Raw genomic sequence first — 17183 nt, forward strand, 5'->3', positions numbered from 1 at the left:
GATCTTTCTGGGTGAGTCTCCATGTTCTCCCTGTTCCTGCGTGGGTTCTCTCTGGTACTCCAGCTTCCTCCACAGTCCAAAGACATCAATTGGGGACGAGGCTGATTGATACTCTAAATTGACCGTAGGTATGAATGTGAGTGTGAATGGTTGTCTGTCTCTATGTGTTGGCCCTGCGATGGACTGGCGACCTGTCCAGGGTGAACCCCGCCTCTCACCTGTTGATGCTGGGATAGACTCCACCCCCCCGCGACCCTGACTAGTAAGAAATAAGCAGAAGGTGACGATGGATGATGGTTCTCCATGAGTCTCATTGTTTCAGTGGAAGGACACTAAACTGATGCTAATTATCTGGCTGACTAATTAATCTGAGCTGGAAACATGAAGATGCAGCAGGAAGAGATTTGCGTGAGCTTTCGCCTAAACAATCATACAACTAATCAATCTCTCTCCACCTCGGAAGCTGTAGCTCGAACACCGTCGCTGTCACAAAGTCAGTGTGTGTTTATTCTCTTTATTCAATGTCATTAAAGCCTTCTGCGCGTCACCGCGGCCGCCTGTGGCGTCATGACAGAACAGACAGCGTGCGGAAAGTCACGGGAGCTCCTAGCGACGAGTGAGGCTGCTGCCTGAAGCTCCGCCAGGCTGCAGCCATGTGTCGGTGCAGCAGCTGACGGATGTGTGGTCTCAGATGCAGGTTGAATGATTCAATGGAGTCTTGGCCTCTCCAGAACTCACACTTGGGGAGATTCACAACCAGACGAGCAGCTTGGCGTCTCAAACAGTTGGTTAGAGTGCTTGGTGACTGCACGCATCACTGTAGGTCACCATGTTAGCTAAACCTGGCATGACAGTGAGCTGGTGAGATCACGGCACCTGCCAGTGACCTTGATGAAGGTCAAACCTGGATACCAGCCTGCCTGACTGATGTCATCAATGGAGAAGCATCACGTTGTCCAGCTTTCTGGGGCCAGAGTATCATCTGATTCTTTAACTGGCGCCAGCTGAGACCGCCGTGCTCTTCTCTCTCGGTAGCGCCGGTCCGGCACTCATTCACACAATCAGCAAAACACGTTGCTACAATGACTTTGCAGATGTGAAACAAGACACTTGGATCGAGAGAAGAAAACACTGACATCATGTAGAGAGAGTGTGTGTGTTTGTGTGTGTGTCTGACGAAAGTCCAACACTCAAGTCTCCCCTGAAGGGAAAAACTGGACTCACTTAACACCCTGTTTCCCGATAGCAGACCTCCCCTGAAGATTCATGACAAACACATTAGCTGCAGAAAGAGGCAGACTAGTGTGTGTGTGTGTGTGTGTGTGTGTCTGATGTAAACACCAACCTTATCAGGACCTCTTACACAAAGCTGCACTTTATATTTTCTCTGTACATATTATTGTATCCACACATGGGTGTTTACCATTCATATTTTTCTAAAGTGTTTTATTTCAATGTCTGTGCTTTTTTAATTTGGGCCTTTTAAACTGGGAGTCCCTGAAAAATGTCATTATGTTCTCATAAAGACTCCTGATTCTTGATTCTAGTCCTCACAGGGACCAGGGACCAGGAACCAGTCCTAACATGGCAAAACCTAACTTCTGAGACCCTGGTTGAACTAAGAGTGTCGGTTTGAATTGAGGTGAGGCTCAGGTTAGGATTAGGATTAAGATTAGGGCTCAGGTTAGCCTGTCCGCATGAATGGAATGTACACTGAGTTTGTGTCGTGTGAGGCTGATATCCGAGACTCTGCTGCCCTCTGGAGGCCTGCAGCCCACAGCGTCTGTCAGCAGCTGAACAACTGACCTTCTCTTTCCATGTCGTCAGGGAAACGGCTGATGCTGCTCTCCACTCACTTAGAGGATCTGATGACACATCAGTTCACCAGAGAAAAACACCATTTTAGTTTTTCTAAAAAGGTGTTTATGAGCAAGAATATAAACTCCTGCTGTTTCTCTGAACAAAAGAGACACTAAACATTCAAACTAAGTTTTTCCTGCTGAATGGGATCAGTGACTGGAGGAGAAAAACTGAATGAATCTTTGTAATGACACTGTCAAACGCATTTGGAAGACATGACTTGGACCATAAACTGAAAACACACCACAGGAGTATTACAGTGCATGAAAGAGATCGAGCCATGTAACAAAGTTCATGCACCAGGACTCTGGAAAGGTTCTACGTGAGTCCTGCTGGAGCTCAAAGCTCAGGAAGGAGTCAGCCAGTAAGAACTAGTTCAAAGGTCAGCAGGTCCGACCAGCCGATTCACAGCTCTCCCTCCGTGACAGCGATCTGGATGTCCGCTGATGTGGTGCACACAGCAGGAGACGCGAAAGGTTCTCAGAAATGTTTGATTCTTACAGGAAACAAGAGACAAACAATCAGACCTCTGTTAAATCTGCAAGATCTGATCTACAAGTGCTGCACCGCCTCCAGGCCTGATAAGGACGTGACCCCGCCCCCAGCAGCAGCAGGCAGGATCGAGTGTCCTGCACATCTACAGAAGGAAACTCAAACCGTGACTCAGGTGTCTTTGTCACGATGACTTGCTGGTTTGCGCTCCTCCTCCTCCTCCTCATCATCATCATGAACCAGCACAGGACTCACCTCACAAGCCCAGTGACCAACTTCCTCTTTGTTGTGCTCCTTTGACCCAGGGACTTAAAAAAGTAGTATCAGATATCAATACTACAATGGAAATGTAGTTTATTATACAAGTTAATTTTGGCTTTTATCTTATATGATTATTTTATACGATGCTTCACGGGAAAGCAATCTTTGTTCCTTTTAGTCAGTGAATCAAGTAACTGTTGCGCACACGTTTAGCTGCTGCGTTAAAAGGAACAAGTTACATGTGGGGTGCCACAGGGCTCCATACTTAGACCACTGCTCCTCATTCTGATATTTATTACTTATATTTGGTTTCAAAGTCACTCGAGTGTCTCGTGAACTGAGGATACTGGAACATGTTGTATTGGGAACATGGAACATGGCTGCAGTGGAGAGAGAGAACCCAATTACAGGAAGAACATCTCTTCACTTCAGAAAAGGGAAACGCTGCAACATTTGGAAATCGGCATTCAAACATAAACCTCAGCCGGTCCTAAGAACGCATCAATGACAATGTACACGATGGAAAATGTAAGCTGAATTGAAAGTTCAAATATTGAGAAAAATGTTGATAGCGATTCCTGTGCTGTTGTTGCCATGGTAATTTCAATAAGCTTGGGCACAGGTCATCCTTTCACTTTCCTATTGAGATTTCTCAGTTTTGTCTGTTGAAAATGAACTGAAAACACATTTCAGACCCAAACCGCACTTGAAGGTGGTTTGAAATCTGATGCAAGTCTCAGTCTGGACGCTCAGACAGGATTTCAAAATGTTTGGTGGACCATTTTTGGTGTTTCTCCACAGACATTAGCTGCTTTAAGTTTATATCCAAGGACATGCGGCTTGAGAGACGAGTAAACGTGAGACTCTGAACTCTGAGCTCAAGTAGAAGCGTGGAGGTGGTCGGACATCACGCAGGTTTCTCTGCAGCTGCGCCGCAGTGACAAATATATTCCAACAAATACCAGCGATTTAGCTCAACACCCCCGGATGAACTCAGCTCCATTAAACTAATCAAAGCCAGAGTTGTCATGGCAACCGGTGCAGGTGATAGGGTTTTCAGATGTGAACCAACAAAGGCTTCACACCAGCCCAGACACTCTTGATCAGCACCGCCACTTGTGGAGGCTGAATAGTCCCTCAGGAACACAGGAAATGATTTTATTATGTTGCTCGCCGCTCTGATCTGGATGACGTGAATCAGACGACCACTTCAATGGGACCATTTACATCTATTGGTCCTGTCTGGGCTCGGTTCTAAACACCTTCCCAGCACGGCACCACTTCATCTCTGCAGGACACGTGACAGGAGTGGCAGGTGCTGGGCCGAGGCCCGCCGGTCCCTGGCGAGGAAGCCCAGGATTGATGGCTACAATGAGGTGGAGTTCTGAAGAGGAGGATGTTCTCCAGTTGTGTTTTTGGTTTCATTTTTTTGAAAATGAAAATATTTGAATTCTCAGAATGCTGACATACATTAGGATTCCATCTGTTTTCTACTGCTTATCTGTTAAGGGCGTGGGGGGTGGAGCCTATCCCAGCAGCCTTCAGGTGAGAGGCAGGGTTCCCCCTGGACGGGTCACCAGTCCGCCGCAGGGCCATCGGGAGTAGTTTGGGGTTCAGTATCTTGCTCAAGGACACTTGGACACGGTCACCAGGGGAAGTGGGGATCAAACCAGCGACCCTTCGGTTGCTAGACGGCCGCTCTATTCATTCAATTAAGCTTATTTATGCCCTAATGGCAAAACCCTTCACCCTATCAGGAGCAGACATGATCGCAGTCCTTATTCTCTACCGTCTCCTGACCACACCTACAATTTACAATCAATCTAAGGACTGTTACAGCACCCCTGCTGGACCCCCCGCAGTTTGCCTACCGGGCAAACAGGTCGGTGGATGATGCTGTCAATCTGGGACTGCACGACATCCTGCAGCATCTTGACAGCCCAGGGAGCTACGCAAGGATCCTGTTTGTGGACTTTAGCTCGGCATTCAACACGATCATCCCTGAACTCCTCTCCTCCAAACTCGTGTCTCCATCCATCTGTCAGTGGACCACCAGCTTCCTGACAGACAGGAGTCAGCAGGTGAGGCTGGGAGATTTCACCTCAACAACCCGGACTGTCAGCACTGGCGCCCCCCAGGGGTGTGTCCTGTCCCCCCTGCTCTTCTCCCTCTATACCAACGACTGCACCTCCAAGCACCCAGCTGTGAAGCTCTTGAAGGACGCAGACGACACAACGGTCATCGGCCTGATCCAGGACGGAGACGAGTCTGCGTACCGGCAGGAGGTTGAGCGGCTGGTGTTCTGGAGCAGTCAGAACAACTTGGAGCTGAACACACTCAAGACAGTGGAGAAGACAGTGGACTTGAGAAGACAGCCCTGGCCACCGCTCCCCCTCACCATCAGCAAGCTGTGTTCCTGGGAACTACAATCTCTCAGAACCTGAAGTGGGAGACGTACATCCACTGCATCCTGAAGAAGGCCCAGCAGAGGATGTACTTCCCGTGACAGCTGAAGAGACACGGTCTGCCTCAGGAGCTGTTGATCCAGTTCTACACCGCTGTCATCGAGTCTGTCCTGTGCACCCCCATCACCCTGTGGTTCAGAGCAGCCACCCAGCAGGACAGGAACAGACTGCAGCGGACAGTTCTACAATTCTACAATTTCATTTGGCAGACGATTTTGTCCAAAGCGACGTACAACACAAGCAAGAATTCAGACTTAAGAAAAAACCCCATAGTAGCGCAAAAGCGCTTCAGTTCGGACTGCCGAAAGACTCACTGGAGCCCCCCTGCCCTCCATTCAGGAACTGTACTCCTCCAGAGTCAGGAAGAGGGCAGGGAACACCATCAGAGACCCTTCTCACCCTGGACACAAACTGTTCTCACTCTGCCCCTCTGGTAGGCGCTACAGACATGACCAAACATTACTCTACTAAACAGTTGATCTGTTAACCTGCTGCACTGTTGAGTGGTCACACACTCAGGTTCAACTGGACACCCACTCAAGTCTGCACTACATTGTGGACCTTGCACCAGCTGTGTTTTGGCACTGACCATATTTGGACATATTGTCTTTACACAGGTGCATATTCTTTATTGTTTGTTTATTTTATGTTACTTCTGCGAATTTCATGAGTGACCCCAACGGCCGGAGTCAAATTCCCTGAATGTTGTGAACATACTTGGCCGATAAAACTGATTCTGATTCTGATTTAAAACCTGCTCGATTCCTCCTGAAGTTCAAAACCACTGTTGACCGTTTGTAGGGTACGTTGGTACGTGCCAGACGTGTTTGGAAGGGTTCGGAACCGCAGCCGTTGTCAGTGGGTCAACTTGAAGACGTCCGTTATCAGAGAGGAAACATCACGACTGACAGAAATGAAGTGAAAAGATTGTTTATTACATCTGGAGGTCGTCTACAGTGGTCTGACACCGCCAGAGTCATTTAGACAGATGAGCAACAGAAGTCACAGCTAGCCTCTACAGCGACGTCTTACCTACACACGCACACGCGCGCTGGTTTAGTAGGAACGCCTAGATAAAGCCCACGGAGTTGTACTGCACTGCGTTAGCTTTTTCCAGGTGTTGCTAAGAAGTTGGCTAGTGAGTATATATATATAAATATATATAGTGGAGGCAAACAGAGAGATGCAACAAACGAGCATTAAATTAACTGAGTAGAAACGTGTTTATAAACATTCAGTACATTTCTGGTTGGATTTTCAGCTCAAGGTGTGTTGTGACGCAGCGCCGCCGCCGAGTCTCATCTGCAGACTCGGACAGACGAACGGCAGAGTTCACCTCCAGAGACCCGGACCTGGAGCGTGTGGGCTGCGATGACGTCTCAGCTTGACACACGCCACTAAACTTGACAAACGCCACCTGGTCATTTCAATCTCACAGACTTGCAGTCTATTTCTCGGACATATACTGGAAAGGGGGGGCGGGGGGTGGGGGGGTTGGAGTTTGGACGAAGAGTTTGGACCACCGCCAGGTGCTTCTGCAGAGGGACATCGATCCTAGCCCACCTCACTTTTTTGGGTTACGGGCCAGGACGTCACAAACAGCCCGACATGCAGTCGCTGAGCAGCTGCGTGTCGGTGCTCCTCTGAGACGACCCACTGGTGGGTCCAGCAGGAAGAGCAGCAGAGTAACCCCGCTGTTCAGCAGGCTGCCCTCACGCTAATCTACCTCACCACGCTCCCAGCCGCAAGAACCAGCCCTTGACTCTGAACTGGGCAGCTGCTGTTACCTGGGGAGCGACGGCGAGATGAGGCGGAGTTTAACAGGAGAGCAGCCTGCTAAACCAGCAGGGTCTAACCTCAGCAGCCAGCCTGGGTGATGTCGCCCCCGGAGCTCTTGGTCACTTCCAGAGTGGTGAAGATCTGAGGGGACAGAGACAAACACAGGTCAGGCACTGGGGTTTCATTTGGGTCAGTACTGAAGCTGAAGAACCGAGTGGTACCGGTGCCAACATAGTCTGAATGACTACATTTTGGGTCATTAACCCGAAGCAGATCACCTGCCCACTACTGTCCAGCCTCGTCACACCCAGACAAAACCACAGCGTTCCAAGACATCACAAGCTGGGTTTCCATCCAGTGGGGAGTGAGTTTTAGAGCGAAAGAAGAAATGTGAGTATCAGCCATGCCCAACGAGCGCTCTGAGGTGAATGAACCAGGTCACGCAGTGTTTACTTCATCACAAAATGGCGCTATGGGCCACATTAGGATGAAGAAAAAGAAAAACAAACAGGTGGTTGTTTTGCTCTCCAGAGGTCCAGCTGGAGAAAGTACTAGTCAAACAGGTGGTAGTAGTACTCTGGTGCCAGCTAGTACTGGACATGATGCTGCAGTCCTCCTGTTTCACACCCGACGTCCGTCGATCGGGGAAACCACGCCGCTCGCACAGATTTGAGAGCTGCCTCCAGAGACGTTCAGCTGTTCTACTGATGAAAGATTCTATTTTGGGTCTTGATACATTTTCATATCAGGGCCAGAGAACCTCAAAGGGTTAGAAAATGAGCACTTTGGAACTCTGACATAAGCTACCATCAGCAGGAGGTGGAGACGAGACAATTTAAACACCATCAACCCTCGTTGCGCGCGCACACTCACACACACACACACTTCCACCAACTTCGTTACCACAGTGGTAAATGTGATGGTAACATAAACCCTGAGAGCCACTTGGGTGAGGGCTTGGGCTGTGCTGCACTTAATCAACATAACAAACGAGCCACGCCGGCTTCTTCAGGCTCATTAATGCACACAGACGACACATGAACTCAGCTTAAGATCTGCTAATAAACTCAACAGGATAACAGAGACATGAATCTTCCAGCGCACAATAGAAAGACACAGACACCTCAGAGCCACTGGCCCGGCCCCACGGGGGGGGGCAGGAAATTACCCAACAACCTGGGCTGCTACTTGCAGTTTTGATGGGATTGTTTTCAACCACAGTGTAAATGGAGGCCAAATGAGGGGCGGAGCTGTGCGGTCTTTCATGCCCTCTCGGTCTGATTACAATCATTTTGTCATTTCCTGTTTCTTTCTTCCTGCTTAGTCAACAGAAGCATGTGGCAAGAGCCTGCAAAACAACGAAGCTGACAAATGTTGCATGATTGATGCTCAAACCAGGATGAGGTCTGGGAGTCGGAGTACCTCAGCACAGGTGGGGTGGATGCCGATGGTGCCGTCCAGCTGCTCCTTGGTGACGCCACATTTCATGGCTGCACCGAAGCCTTGAGTCACCTCTCCTGCATTTGGACCCAGGTAGTGGAAGCCAATGACTCGGTCCTGCAGTGTGAAGACACAGCAAACCCAGATCAACAGCAGTCCTCCAACTGCTAACTGGGAGATGCTTTAGAAACATAAATGACTGACGCTTCCTCTACATCTGGATACGCTGGACGTCTAGTGTGTGTGTGTGTGTGTGTGTGTGTGTGTGTGCGCGCGCGCGCGCGCGAGGTGAAGCACTCAGTGTCAACTGGGTTGTGTGTATCACTACTGGAGGCACAGACGGTTCAAAGTCTCACACTGTCTAGTTTGTTGCAGATGATCTTAGCGTAGCATCTGTTGTTGTCTCTGCCAGGGACGGTGAACTCCAGGGGCCAGAACATACTGTGGTACACCTGAACACAGAACACACACACACACACTCTAGTCAGCTGACTACCAAACTACTCAGACTAGTCAACATCCAGTCTTGGATCAGAACCAGTAACACAGTTCAGAGTGAGGTGAAGCAGATGCATCATAAATAATTCATTCGTCTGTGTGTGCGCGTTACCTCGATGTTTTCCTCCCTGTACAGTTCAGTGGCTCGTTCCTCAGACAGACCGCAGGAACCGTACTCCAGCGGGGTGAAGACAGTGGTAGGAACGTTGACATAGTCACACTACACACACACACACACACACACACACACACACACACACACACAAAGGCTTGCTCAATGCTGCTTGATGAAGGTTCGTATCAGTGACACATTAAATCCAACAGCATTAGAAATCCAGGAAAACCAGGTTACCAGTGTTCATGTGAAAAGAAAACCCAATGGTCCCTGCCCCCCAGTACCTTGACTGCGGAGCCCCCATACAGGCGGCGAGCCAGCAGCTTGCCAGCCTGGATGGCGACAGGGGTCAACTCCCACTTGCCCTCCAGGATGTCGCCGATGGCGTAGATGTGGGGCACCATGGACTGCTCTTCATCGTTGACTGGAATTTTTCCATTTCTGCAGAGGTTAGGGACAGAAATGTGTGTCAGTCCACTGAAAACTGGACGGATCTACCAAGATTTCTCCTGGTTGGGTGTTTCAGCCATGTTTGTAGTCTTTAAGAATGTTGGCCCCTCCACAAACATCAGAACTTACAAGGACTGTAGAGAACCACATGTAGGAACATGTGATGAAAGGACAGAGGAACCTGGTCTGAGTTCAGGTCTCTACAGGAGCGGCAGCGGAACTATTTAATAAGAAGCTTCAACCAATGAGAACTGACACCAGCACAGGTGAGGGAATCACAACTCTGTTATGGACGAGGGCTCACAGCGAGTGTGAGGCATCATTTTGGCTGTCATGGGAGGAGCTCTAAACACATCGACAGAACACACGCCGTCTGCCGACACCGTGAGACCAAACTGAAGCACCGCGGCAATACGAGCAACTTGAGGGCTCACATCTCCCACTTTCACCCGGAGGAGGCTGAGCGGGTTGAAGACACCAAAACGGTTGATTTTGGGTTAGGGTTACTGGCAAAGGGAAAATCGATCAGTAATCAAGAATCATTCATCATAAAACAGGAATCTGATCTGATTAATGGGACAGATTAACACCCCAACCAGCGCATCCACCCGTCTGGTCCTCTGGTGGGACTGAAACCCTCCAGGTGGGGCGGAGCCAGAGCTTCCTCAGGAACATCCCGATGAGACGGAACTCAGACCGCAGGATAGCGATGTTCTGTTGAATACTCAGTCATGACTCACTCAATAATGATACAGAGTTGTGTCACTTTTACAAAAAGCACTAATAGCCAACAGCACACTGCACCAACTCAAGCTAGCATTGCTTGACAGGCTGTTTCACCAGCGCCCCCTCCTGGTGCAGGTGCACATTGACAGGTATGGTACTGATAGCAGGACGTAGGCAAGGCAAGACACACACCATCCCAGCTGAGTAGACAATGGATGATAGCAAACAAATTCCTGGCTATGCATCTGCAGGATGAGCGGAGTCCGTCATTGTTCGTACCGTCAGCCTTCACCCATCACGTGATGGTTTCAATGTTCTGGTGCTGAGCACTCATCCCGCCTCAGCACCAGAACAGGCTGCTGCTTCTCTGCTTGCTGGAATTGATTTCTGTCTTGTGTTGAATGCGACCATCAAGGTGAGTGGGTCAAAGGTCATGCTGGGCAGGGTGGAGGAGCACAGCTGTCATAATATTTCTAGAAGTCTCTCATTCCTGCTCCTCTGGCTGTGTGCTGGCTCTTCTAAATATTCCTCCGGTCATGAGACTGCAGCATATGACTCAAAGCTCTGCTCTAAAGCTTCCCACATGCTATCTTAATCCTGCAGGCCCGGACCACTCAGTCACTCAGCCCCCGGCCCACAGCCACTGCACTGAGCCACTGCAGGATGTGATCAATGCTGCGTCTTTGCATCAACTTAATTTAGGTCACGTGCTCTTGATTCCTAATTAGTGTTTCTATTAGAAACAGGAGAAGTACTAATGAAGCCAACTGAGTCCGATGGAATTATGCACATAATGACAGCAGAAGTAAAAGCTCCTCAATTCAGAGTTTCTGCCTGTTAAAGAACCTACCAGTACACACACACACACACACACACACTCATTAACACCCACCCCACCCCTGCAGAGAGCCATGGGACAGCCATAACTGCTGAGTCACCGTGACTGTAGCAGGAGTCTTAAAGGCGCAGGCCACCACTCGTGACAGGACCAAGACCTCCAGGAAAAAAGAGCAACTTGTTGAGATGATAAACTTACTTGGGGTTGACTTTGACCCCGATCTTCTCCAGGCCGATCTTATCTGTGCACGCATCTCGACCCACCGCGATCAACACCTGAAGCACAAAGAGCGGCTTGTTTAGCTCCATGGGAACCCCCCAGGTTAGTAGTACTAGTCCTGGGAAGTTGCTGTAGTAACAGGACACAGAGAGACAAACTGTACCTGCATAAATTAGGGACAAGATAGAGGAACAAAGGCACTATTTGGTTGAACCTGATAACTTCCACAGCCAACAACCCTGTGAGACAGCTGAGCAACCCAAGACACCAAAACCCACGTTACACTGAAGGTAAAGGCTGGAATTCTGTTTGATGTAAATTTGACCAGCCAGGTGTGTTAATAAGCACCCTGAATCAATAAAATGGCCCAGGATCAAATAACCTGCTGAGTTTTGTATCGGCAGAGCTAAAGGACCAGAGACGTCAGTACGCACAGTGTTATACTCTCCTTCGATGACCTCATCAGTTTCCGTGGACTTGGCTGTCACCTTCAGCCTGCCAGGAGTACCCGCTTCCAGCTCCTCCACCTGACACACACAGACACACAGCACAGGCAGACAAGATGAGCAGGGGGTTGAGCAATGACAGTCTGATGGCACCACGCTGCCTGTGCAAATGTAAAAAATCGAACATTAAAAACACTCTGAAAATGCAACCACCACCAAACTCAGACTTCCACCATAATTTTACTTTATTTACTTCCCTGCGACTTTGTGCACATCAAACAACATTTTCAGTTTCTCCTTCGGTCTAAACGCACCAGGGTTTGCTCAAAAGCTTCATCTGCTACACCGGTCATCAATCAGCGACCCAGTGTCCTCTACGGTCGCGCCCGGCCCTCATTTTGTTGGATAAAACAAATCTAACCTTTTAACTCCAAACTGACCGACAAAGGTCCTGCCTGATGGGGTCTGTGACCCTGAGGACAGCCAACGCTCACCTTTACAGGGACATATTTGCGGAGGAACTTGACGCCGTGCTCCTCCATGTGCTCACCAGCACGGTTGGCCATCTCCTGGTCGAAGCCCCTCAGCAGAATGGAGCGGACCATGACAGTGACATCCAGACCCAGGCCGGCAAGGAAGCCCCCGCACTCCAGAGCCACGTAGGACGCGCCGATCACCAGGGTCTTCCCCGGGCAGTAAGACAATGAGAAGAGGTCGTCGCTGGAGGACCGGCAGGAAGACACAGAGTTTAAGATGAAGCTGACAACCACTTCACTTTAACAAACCACTGTAGCCTGAATGTCTGGTAAACCCAAGTGCACCTCGGTAACCATGGTAACCTGCCATGGGGCTGATCCAGATCAAAATAGAGGCCACAGGACAAAGAAAAACACAATGTCGGTATTTCTGGAAGACCTGAACCCATAGCAGAGATAAAAGCAGTAGCTACGGTGTGCGACTGCACGTGAAGAGCCACCGGTAGACGCGACTGCTGAGAAACACCTCGCACCAACAGCTCACGAGCAATGGCGTGCAGGTCAATACTAGCATGGTTTTCTCAGCTGCAGCCCTGGAAGAGCTGTCAGGCGCCGGTGAAGAACACATACAAAACCAGTGAATACACTCCCACACATCTGAGAGGGTCAACAGGCTTTGATGCTTTAATCATTAGCCACAGACGCAAAGAACAAGGAAGTGGCTTCAACACGAATGACATCAGAGGAGGGTGTTCCAGGAATGGTGACATCATGTCCCAGCAAAACTGGTCAGGTGGGGGGCTTTATGACCTCATCACCAGAGGCTACCATGGTGCTAATATTCAGATGACAAATAAACCACTTTAGTGACAGTGACAAATCCTGGATGGAAGCCCTTCGGTTCTGCCCACTGTGGGTGTGGCGATCTGCTCTCACCTGGTGATGCAGTACTGTTTGTCCCCAGGGATGCCCAGGTAACGCGGCCTCTCGCCTGTAGCCAAGACAAACGTAGCTGCTGTGTAAATCGTCTCCTTCCCTCGTTTGTTGGTTGCCTGCAGGAACATGAAAGAATAATGAAGCAACAACAAAACTCACAATATCTCGTTCCCATTGCCAGGAGACATGTTTGCACCAAGGACGTCAAACAGCAGCTGAGCGTAGCATCTTAGCCTTGAACGCCATCTTTGCCAGGTGTAGTAGAAGCAGCCTGGAGGACAGGGATGCCGTTTCTGTTGCATTTTTGTGTTTTTCAAACTTCACACAGGCTGACCAATGTTAGAGAACCTCTGCTTGAACACAGAGGAGTTGAATTCGTGGCTGTGATGACAAACAGTCGTGGAAGTTACCAATGGACAGGGTTCTCCTACGTGCTGCCGATGCTCCATCTGCATTTTAGCCACGAGCTTAAGTTCTATACTCTCGAATCAGTGTTTCTTCATCGGGGCGTGTTCAAGTTTGTCGTATTTAAGGCTCCTATCAGGATCTAATGACACCTGAGTCAGCCCATCACAAGTATCCTCAAAAAGCACTTGCCTTGATCCTGTGTGGGTCAACAAACTCTGCATAGGCGTTGACGTACTCGACCTTCTTGTCCCTCAGCGCTACCCTGTAGCCCCAGTTCAACGACCCAATGTAGTTGTTGACAGCAGTCTTCATCGTCTCCCAGTTGTGTTTCACTGAGGACAGACAGACCAACACCGTCAGCAGAACAAGTCACTAGCTCACATCAGGTTTTCCTCCCGGGTCAGCGCTCCCTCACCGGTCTCGTCAAACTCCCAGCCAAATTTGCGCGCGTCCTGCATGGCCGTGCCCAGCAGGGCCGTTTGGTGCATCAGCTTCTTGGGAATGCAGCCGACATTCACACATGTTCCACCGAGACCTGACAACCACCAGAGAACAGGTGAATTTGAGTGAGAAATGGTAGTAACACATCAAACTGTCTTAAAATGACTACTTCATTCCATGTGTGTGATCTGAAGTACAAGAATCCTACCCCAGGTGGTTCCTTTGGGTGTGGGAACAACATAGTCCAAAACCATCACCTTCTTTCCCAAAGTAGCAGCTTCCTGGTGTTGAAGGACACAAGATTACATAAATGTGCAATTTACTGGCTGGTTTCTGCAATCTGTTTGCAAGAAGCTGCCCGTGGTTACTCATTACAGCGTTACACCACCAGCTTCAGTTTCACTCTGATTCCCTGACCAAGTGCCCACCGCACAATTGCACAACAAGGCAACAGCCAATAAAACCGTGGTTTCAACAGGTGATACGGTGAACGCGTTGCAGTTCATTCTGTCACCTTTGAACAGGCCAGGCCTCCAGATCCTCCTCCGATGACTATCAGGTCGAAGTCGTAGGTTTCATTTTCTCCGTTCAGCAGCTGCAGCAGGCTGCCGTCTTTGTGGGCCTGGTGGGAAGACGAGCACGGTGTTGGACGGGCGCAGCTCTCATGTATGCAGATCAGGTGCATAAATCCTTTCGCACCTTCAATGGACCTTTCAGCCTCCATCACCTGCTCTTATTGTTAGCAGGTGTCCCCGAATCTCCAATACTCACACATTTATGTCAGCCATGTTCTGATGGTGCGGGGATTATTTCCCTCGTTAGAGTGATTTATGACGCATCTCTTCATCGTGACATTGTAGGGTGCAAAGTAATGCAATATCCTCCATCAATACGACAGAAGTGGACAAAATGTTTGTGCAAGGTTTTATAGCAAAGCTGCTCAGTCAAATCCTTTACAATCCAATTTTGTTAGGATTAAAATAATCAAACATGATATGAACACACTGCAAAGGTTTTATTAGATAAGCAAGTTGACAAAGTTTTCCTTTGGCGCTCGCAGATGTCCCCTAATACGTCCCAGATGCTCAGAATTCTTTGAGCGCGAGGCTCCAGTCAGGTGTCAAGCCTCCTGCGATCTAATGAGTGATCACCTGCTGTCAATCTGCCTAGAACCCCGCACAGATCGCCAAAGATCCCAAAGCAGGTACTGGATTATCGTCCCTCATTCATCAAGTGCCAACACTGATGCAATATGGAAAAACACAATAAAAACATTTCTCTGAAGTCACAACTCGTATGACGCTTGGAACGCACAAACGTTCCACCGCTGTCTGAGACACTGAAGTGAGAGCGCCAATGTGAACCTGTCCATTAGCAACTGACCTATCGGGACGCGTTTGGAGGAACCTTGTTAAGTCTGAGGTCATCCATCCTGAAACCTTTTCTTTGACTTTGTCGTAGTAGAATTAGAAAAAGTCAAGACTATAAGCAAAAAAGAGCAGCTAATTTGAATACATAGAGAAACGGATGCACTAATGACCAATCCAGACACCAGATATCTGCTCAACAGGGACACAAAGAGCTGATTGGATGTTGGTGAAAATGCAGCTGATACGCCAAATTATATCCTGGTACTGAACCTCTGGCGTCATCAGCCGTGTGCCAGGAGCTTGAAGCAGCGCCAGGAGATGGAGGGAAAGGAAAGATATTTCTAATAAATTCAGTAAATATACACAGTTTGTTTTACAATGTCAGGACACGAATGTCTGAGTCCAGACCAACACATTAACCCTTGATTCTCATCTCTTAGTCAAAGCCAGGCGCACAGCCTCTTGACACGCGTGTACCTGTAACCCCTGGATCACATCATAAATATACACGTGTAACTTTGATTGTCTGAGCAACATGCTGTGACACGCCATCAGAAGACAGGCAGACGGCGGAGGCGGGTGTCAAGTGTTGCATGACTCATTCGGGGTGCACTCCTCCCTCTGTGGAGGAAGAGACGACGGAGGTTTTTTTTTAATGTTTACATGTTTTTGGATAACAGGTCAAAAACTGAGTACACACGTGTCAGAAAGGCTGAGTCGTCTGATGGAGGCTACAGAGACTGGTGGACTGGTATCTGCTGGTACTGAAGGCACGGGGAGTCGCTGATAGGAATATTTCAAGCTGCTGAACTGGTTGGGCTCCAGAAGTCACATGACAGCCACATGACAGCTAACCTTAGCAAAGACTAGAGGCATGCAGCTCTTTACCTGCATGGTTTTGTCACAGCCGCCGATGTGCGTCTTATTGATGAAGACATTCGGGACTGTCTTCTGTCCGGTCATCTCCAGCAGCATCTCCTGGTAGGTGGATCCATCCTCTGGACACAAGCGTTAACAAGTTAATTCATGCGGTGTGTGAACAACAGTCCTCTGAAACAAGCATCCGCAGCAGCTCTGCAGAAATAAGAGAAATAACAATGAAAAGACAAAGTAATCCAGAGCCCTTTCATGTCTGACGCCGGATCAGTGCTGGTCCTGTTCCAGCATGTCAGCACACCAGCCTGGTGTGACACAGCTGGTCCTACACCTGCTGGAACTCTGCTTCTACCTGCTGACACTCATCAAAAAAGCAAAAACAAAGGCAGTTTTGTTCCAGGCAGACTTTTAGACCAAAGTCTTGTTTTGTGGCCCAGAAGTGCAGTGGGGAAACCGGCTTTTCCTCCGTCTGATGGCTCCTATTTTAATTGTGCTGGAGTCAGTGGAACCACCTCTGTAGACGAGTGTGGACCGCCAAGATTACGACTGAGACACGAGCCCAGAGAGCTGGCCTGAGCTACGGCGGGAGGCCAGGAGAAGAAAGTGCGTGACTCAGCATATTGCGAGCTGCAGGAACCCTGCACCACCGCCCAGCCGGGTCACGCCACACGCCTCCTCCGACCCGAGAAGCTCCTCCGTGCTTCCGGCATTCAGCCCAAACATAAAAACAACAGCAGAGCTCGGGATGTGAAAATATTTCAAGAAAACACATTTTTCCCTCAAAGAACATGAGGCTGCCAGGCTGAGCTCGCGGGGCCACGCAAGCCCAGCTTGTTGAGGGACCGTCACGCGTTTGATGCGTGAGATAAAGACATCAACGTCCACGCGAATGATCGTTCATCATACGAGTACACATCAAGTACACATCCTCCTCTCGGTGTCCTGAACGGACCCTGCACTTCCTGGAAGCCAACTACACGAGTACTGAGTAGACACGAGTACCTCAAGCTACGTCGAGCTCGAGGCTTGGCGTCTTACCTAAGAGATCCAGCTCCACCACGTTACACTCCACCTTCAGCTCCTTGAA

At 49.3% G+C, this 17183-nt stretch overlaps 1 protein-coding gene across 2 annotated transcripts in view; it reads right to left on the reverse strand.

Moving 5' to 3' along the window:
- Nucleotides 1-5992: 5992 nt before the first annotated feature.
- The window catches only part of txnrd3 (thioredoxin reductase 3), a 12033-nt gene continuing 842 nt past the window's right edge, over nt 5993-17183 (reverse strand). Inside the window, exons 2-17 of one of the 2 annotated variants that reach the window (XM_086197950.1) lie at nt 17135-17183; nt 16109-16218; nt 14365-14472; nt 14059-14131; nt 13825-13944; nt 13599-13741; nt 13002-13117; nt 12084-12309; nt 11578-11670; nt 11123-11199; nt 9195-9351; nt 8908-9015; nt 8654-8749; nt 8280-8414; nt 6927-6998; nt 5993-6783 (exon numbers count right to left, since the gene is read on the reverse strand). The exon at nt 17135-17183 is cut by the window's right edge and continues 12 nt beyond it. In XM_086197950.1, coding sequence (XP_086054076.1) covers nt 6930-6998; nt 8280-8414; nt 8654-8749; nt 8908-9015; nt 9195-9351; nt 11123-11199; nt 11578-11670; nt 12084-12309; nt 13002-13117; nt 13599-13741; nt 13825-13944; nt 14059-14131; nt 14365-14472; nt 16109-16218; nt 17135-17183 — 1680 coding nt within the window. In that variant the 3' untranslated portion in view covers nt 5993-6783; nt 6927-6929. Of the gene's footprint in view, nt 6999-8279; nt 8415-8653; nt 8750-8907; nt 9016-9194; nt 9352-11122; nt 11200-11577; nt 11671-12083; nt 12310-13001; nt 13118-13598; nt 13742-13824; nt 13945-14058; nt 14132-14364; nt 14473-16108; nt 16219-17134 lie in introns of both variants that reach the window. The other variant, XM_086197941.1, reaches the window with a different exon arrangement.

The sequence above is a fragment of the Aulostomus chinensis genome, chromosome 3 (assembly GCF_037954235.1).
Source record: "Aulostomus chinensis isolate RoL2024-O1b breed Wild chromosome 3, RoL_Achi_v1.0, whole genome shotgun sequence".
NCBI classification, from domain to species: Eukaryota; Metazoa; Chordata; class Actinopteri; order Syngnathiformes; family Aulostomidae; genus Aulostomus; species Aulostomus chinensis.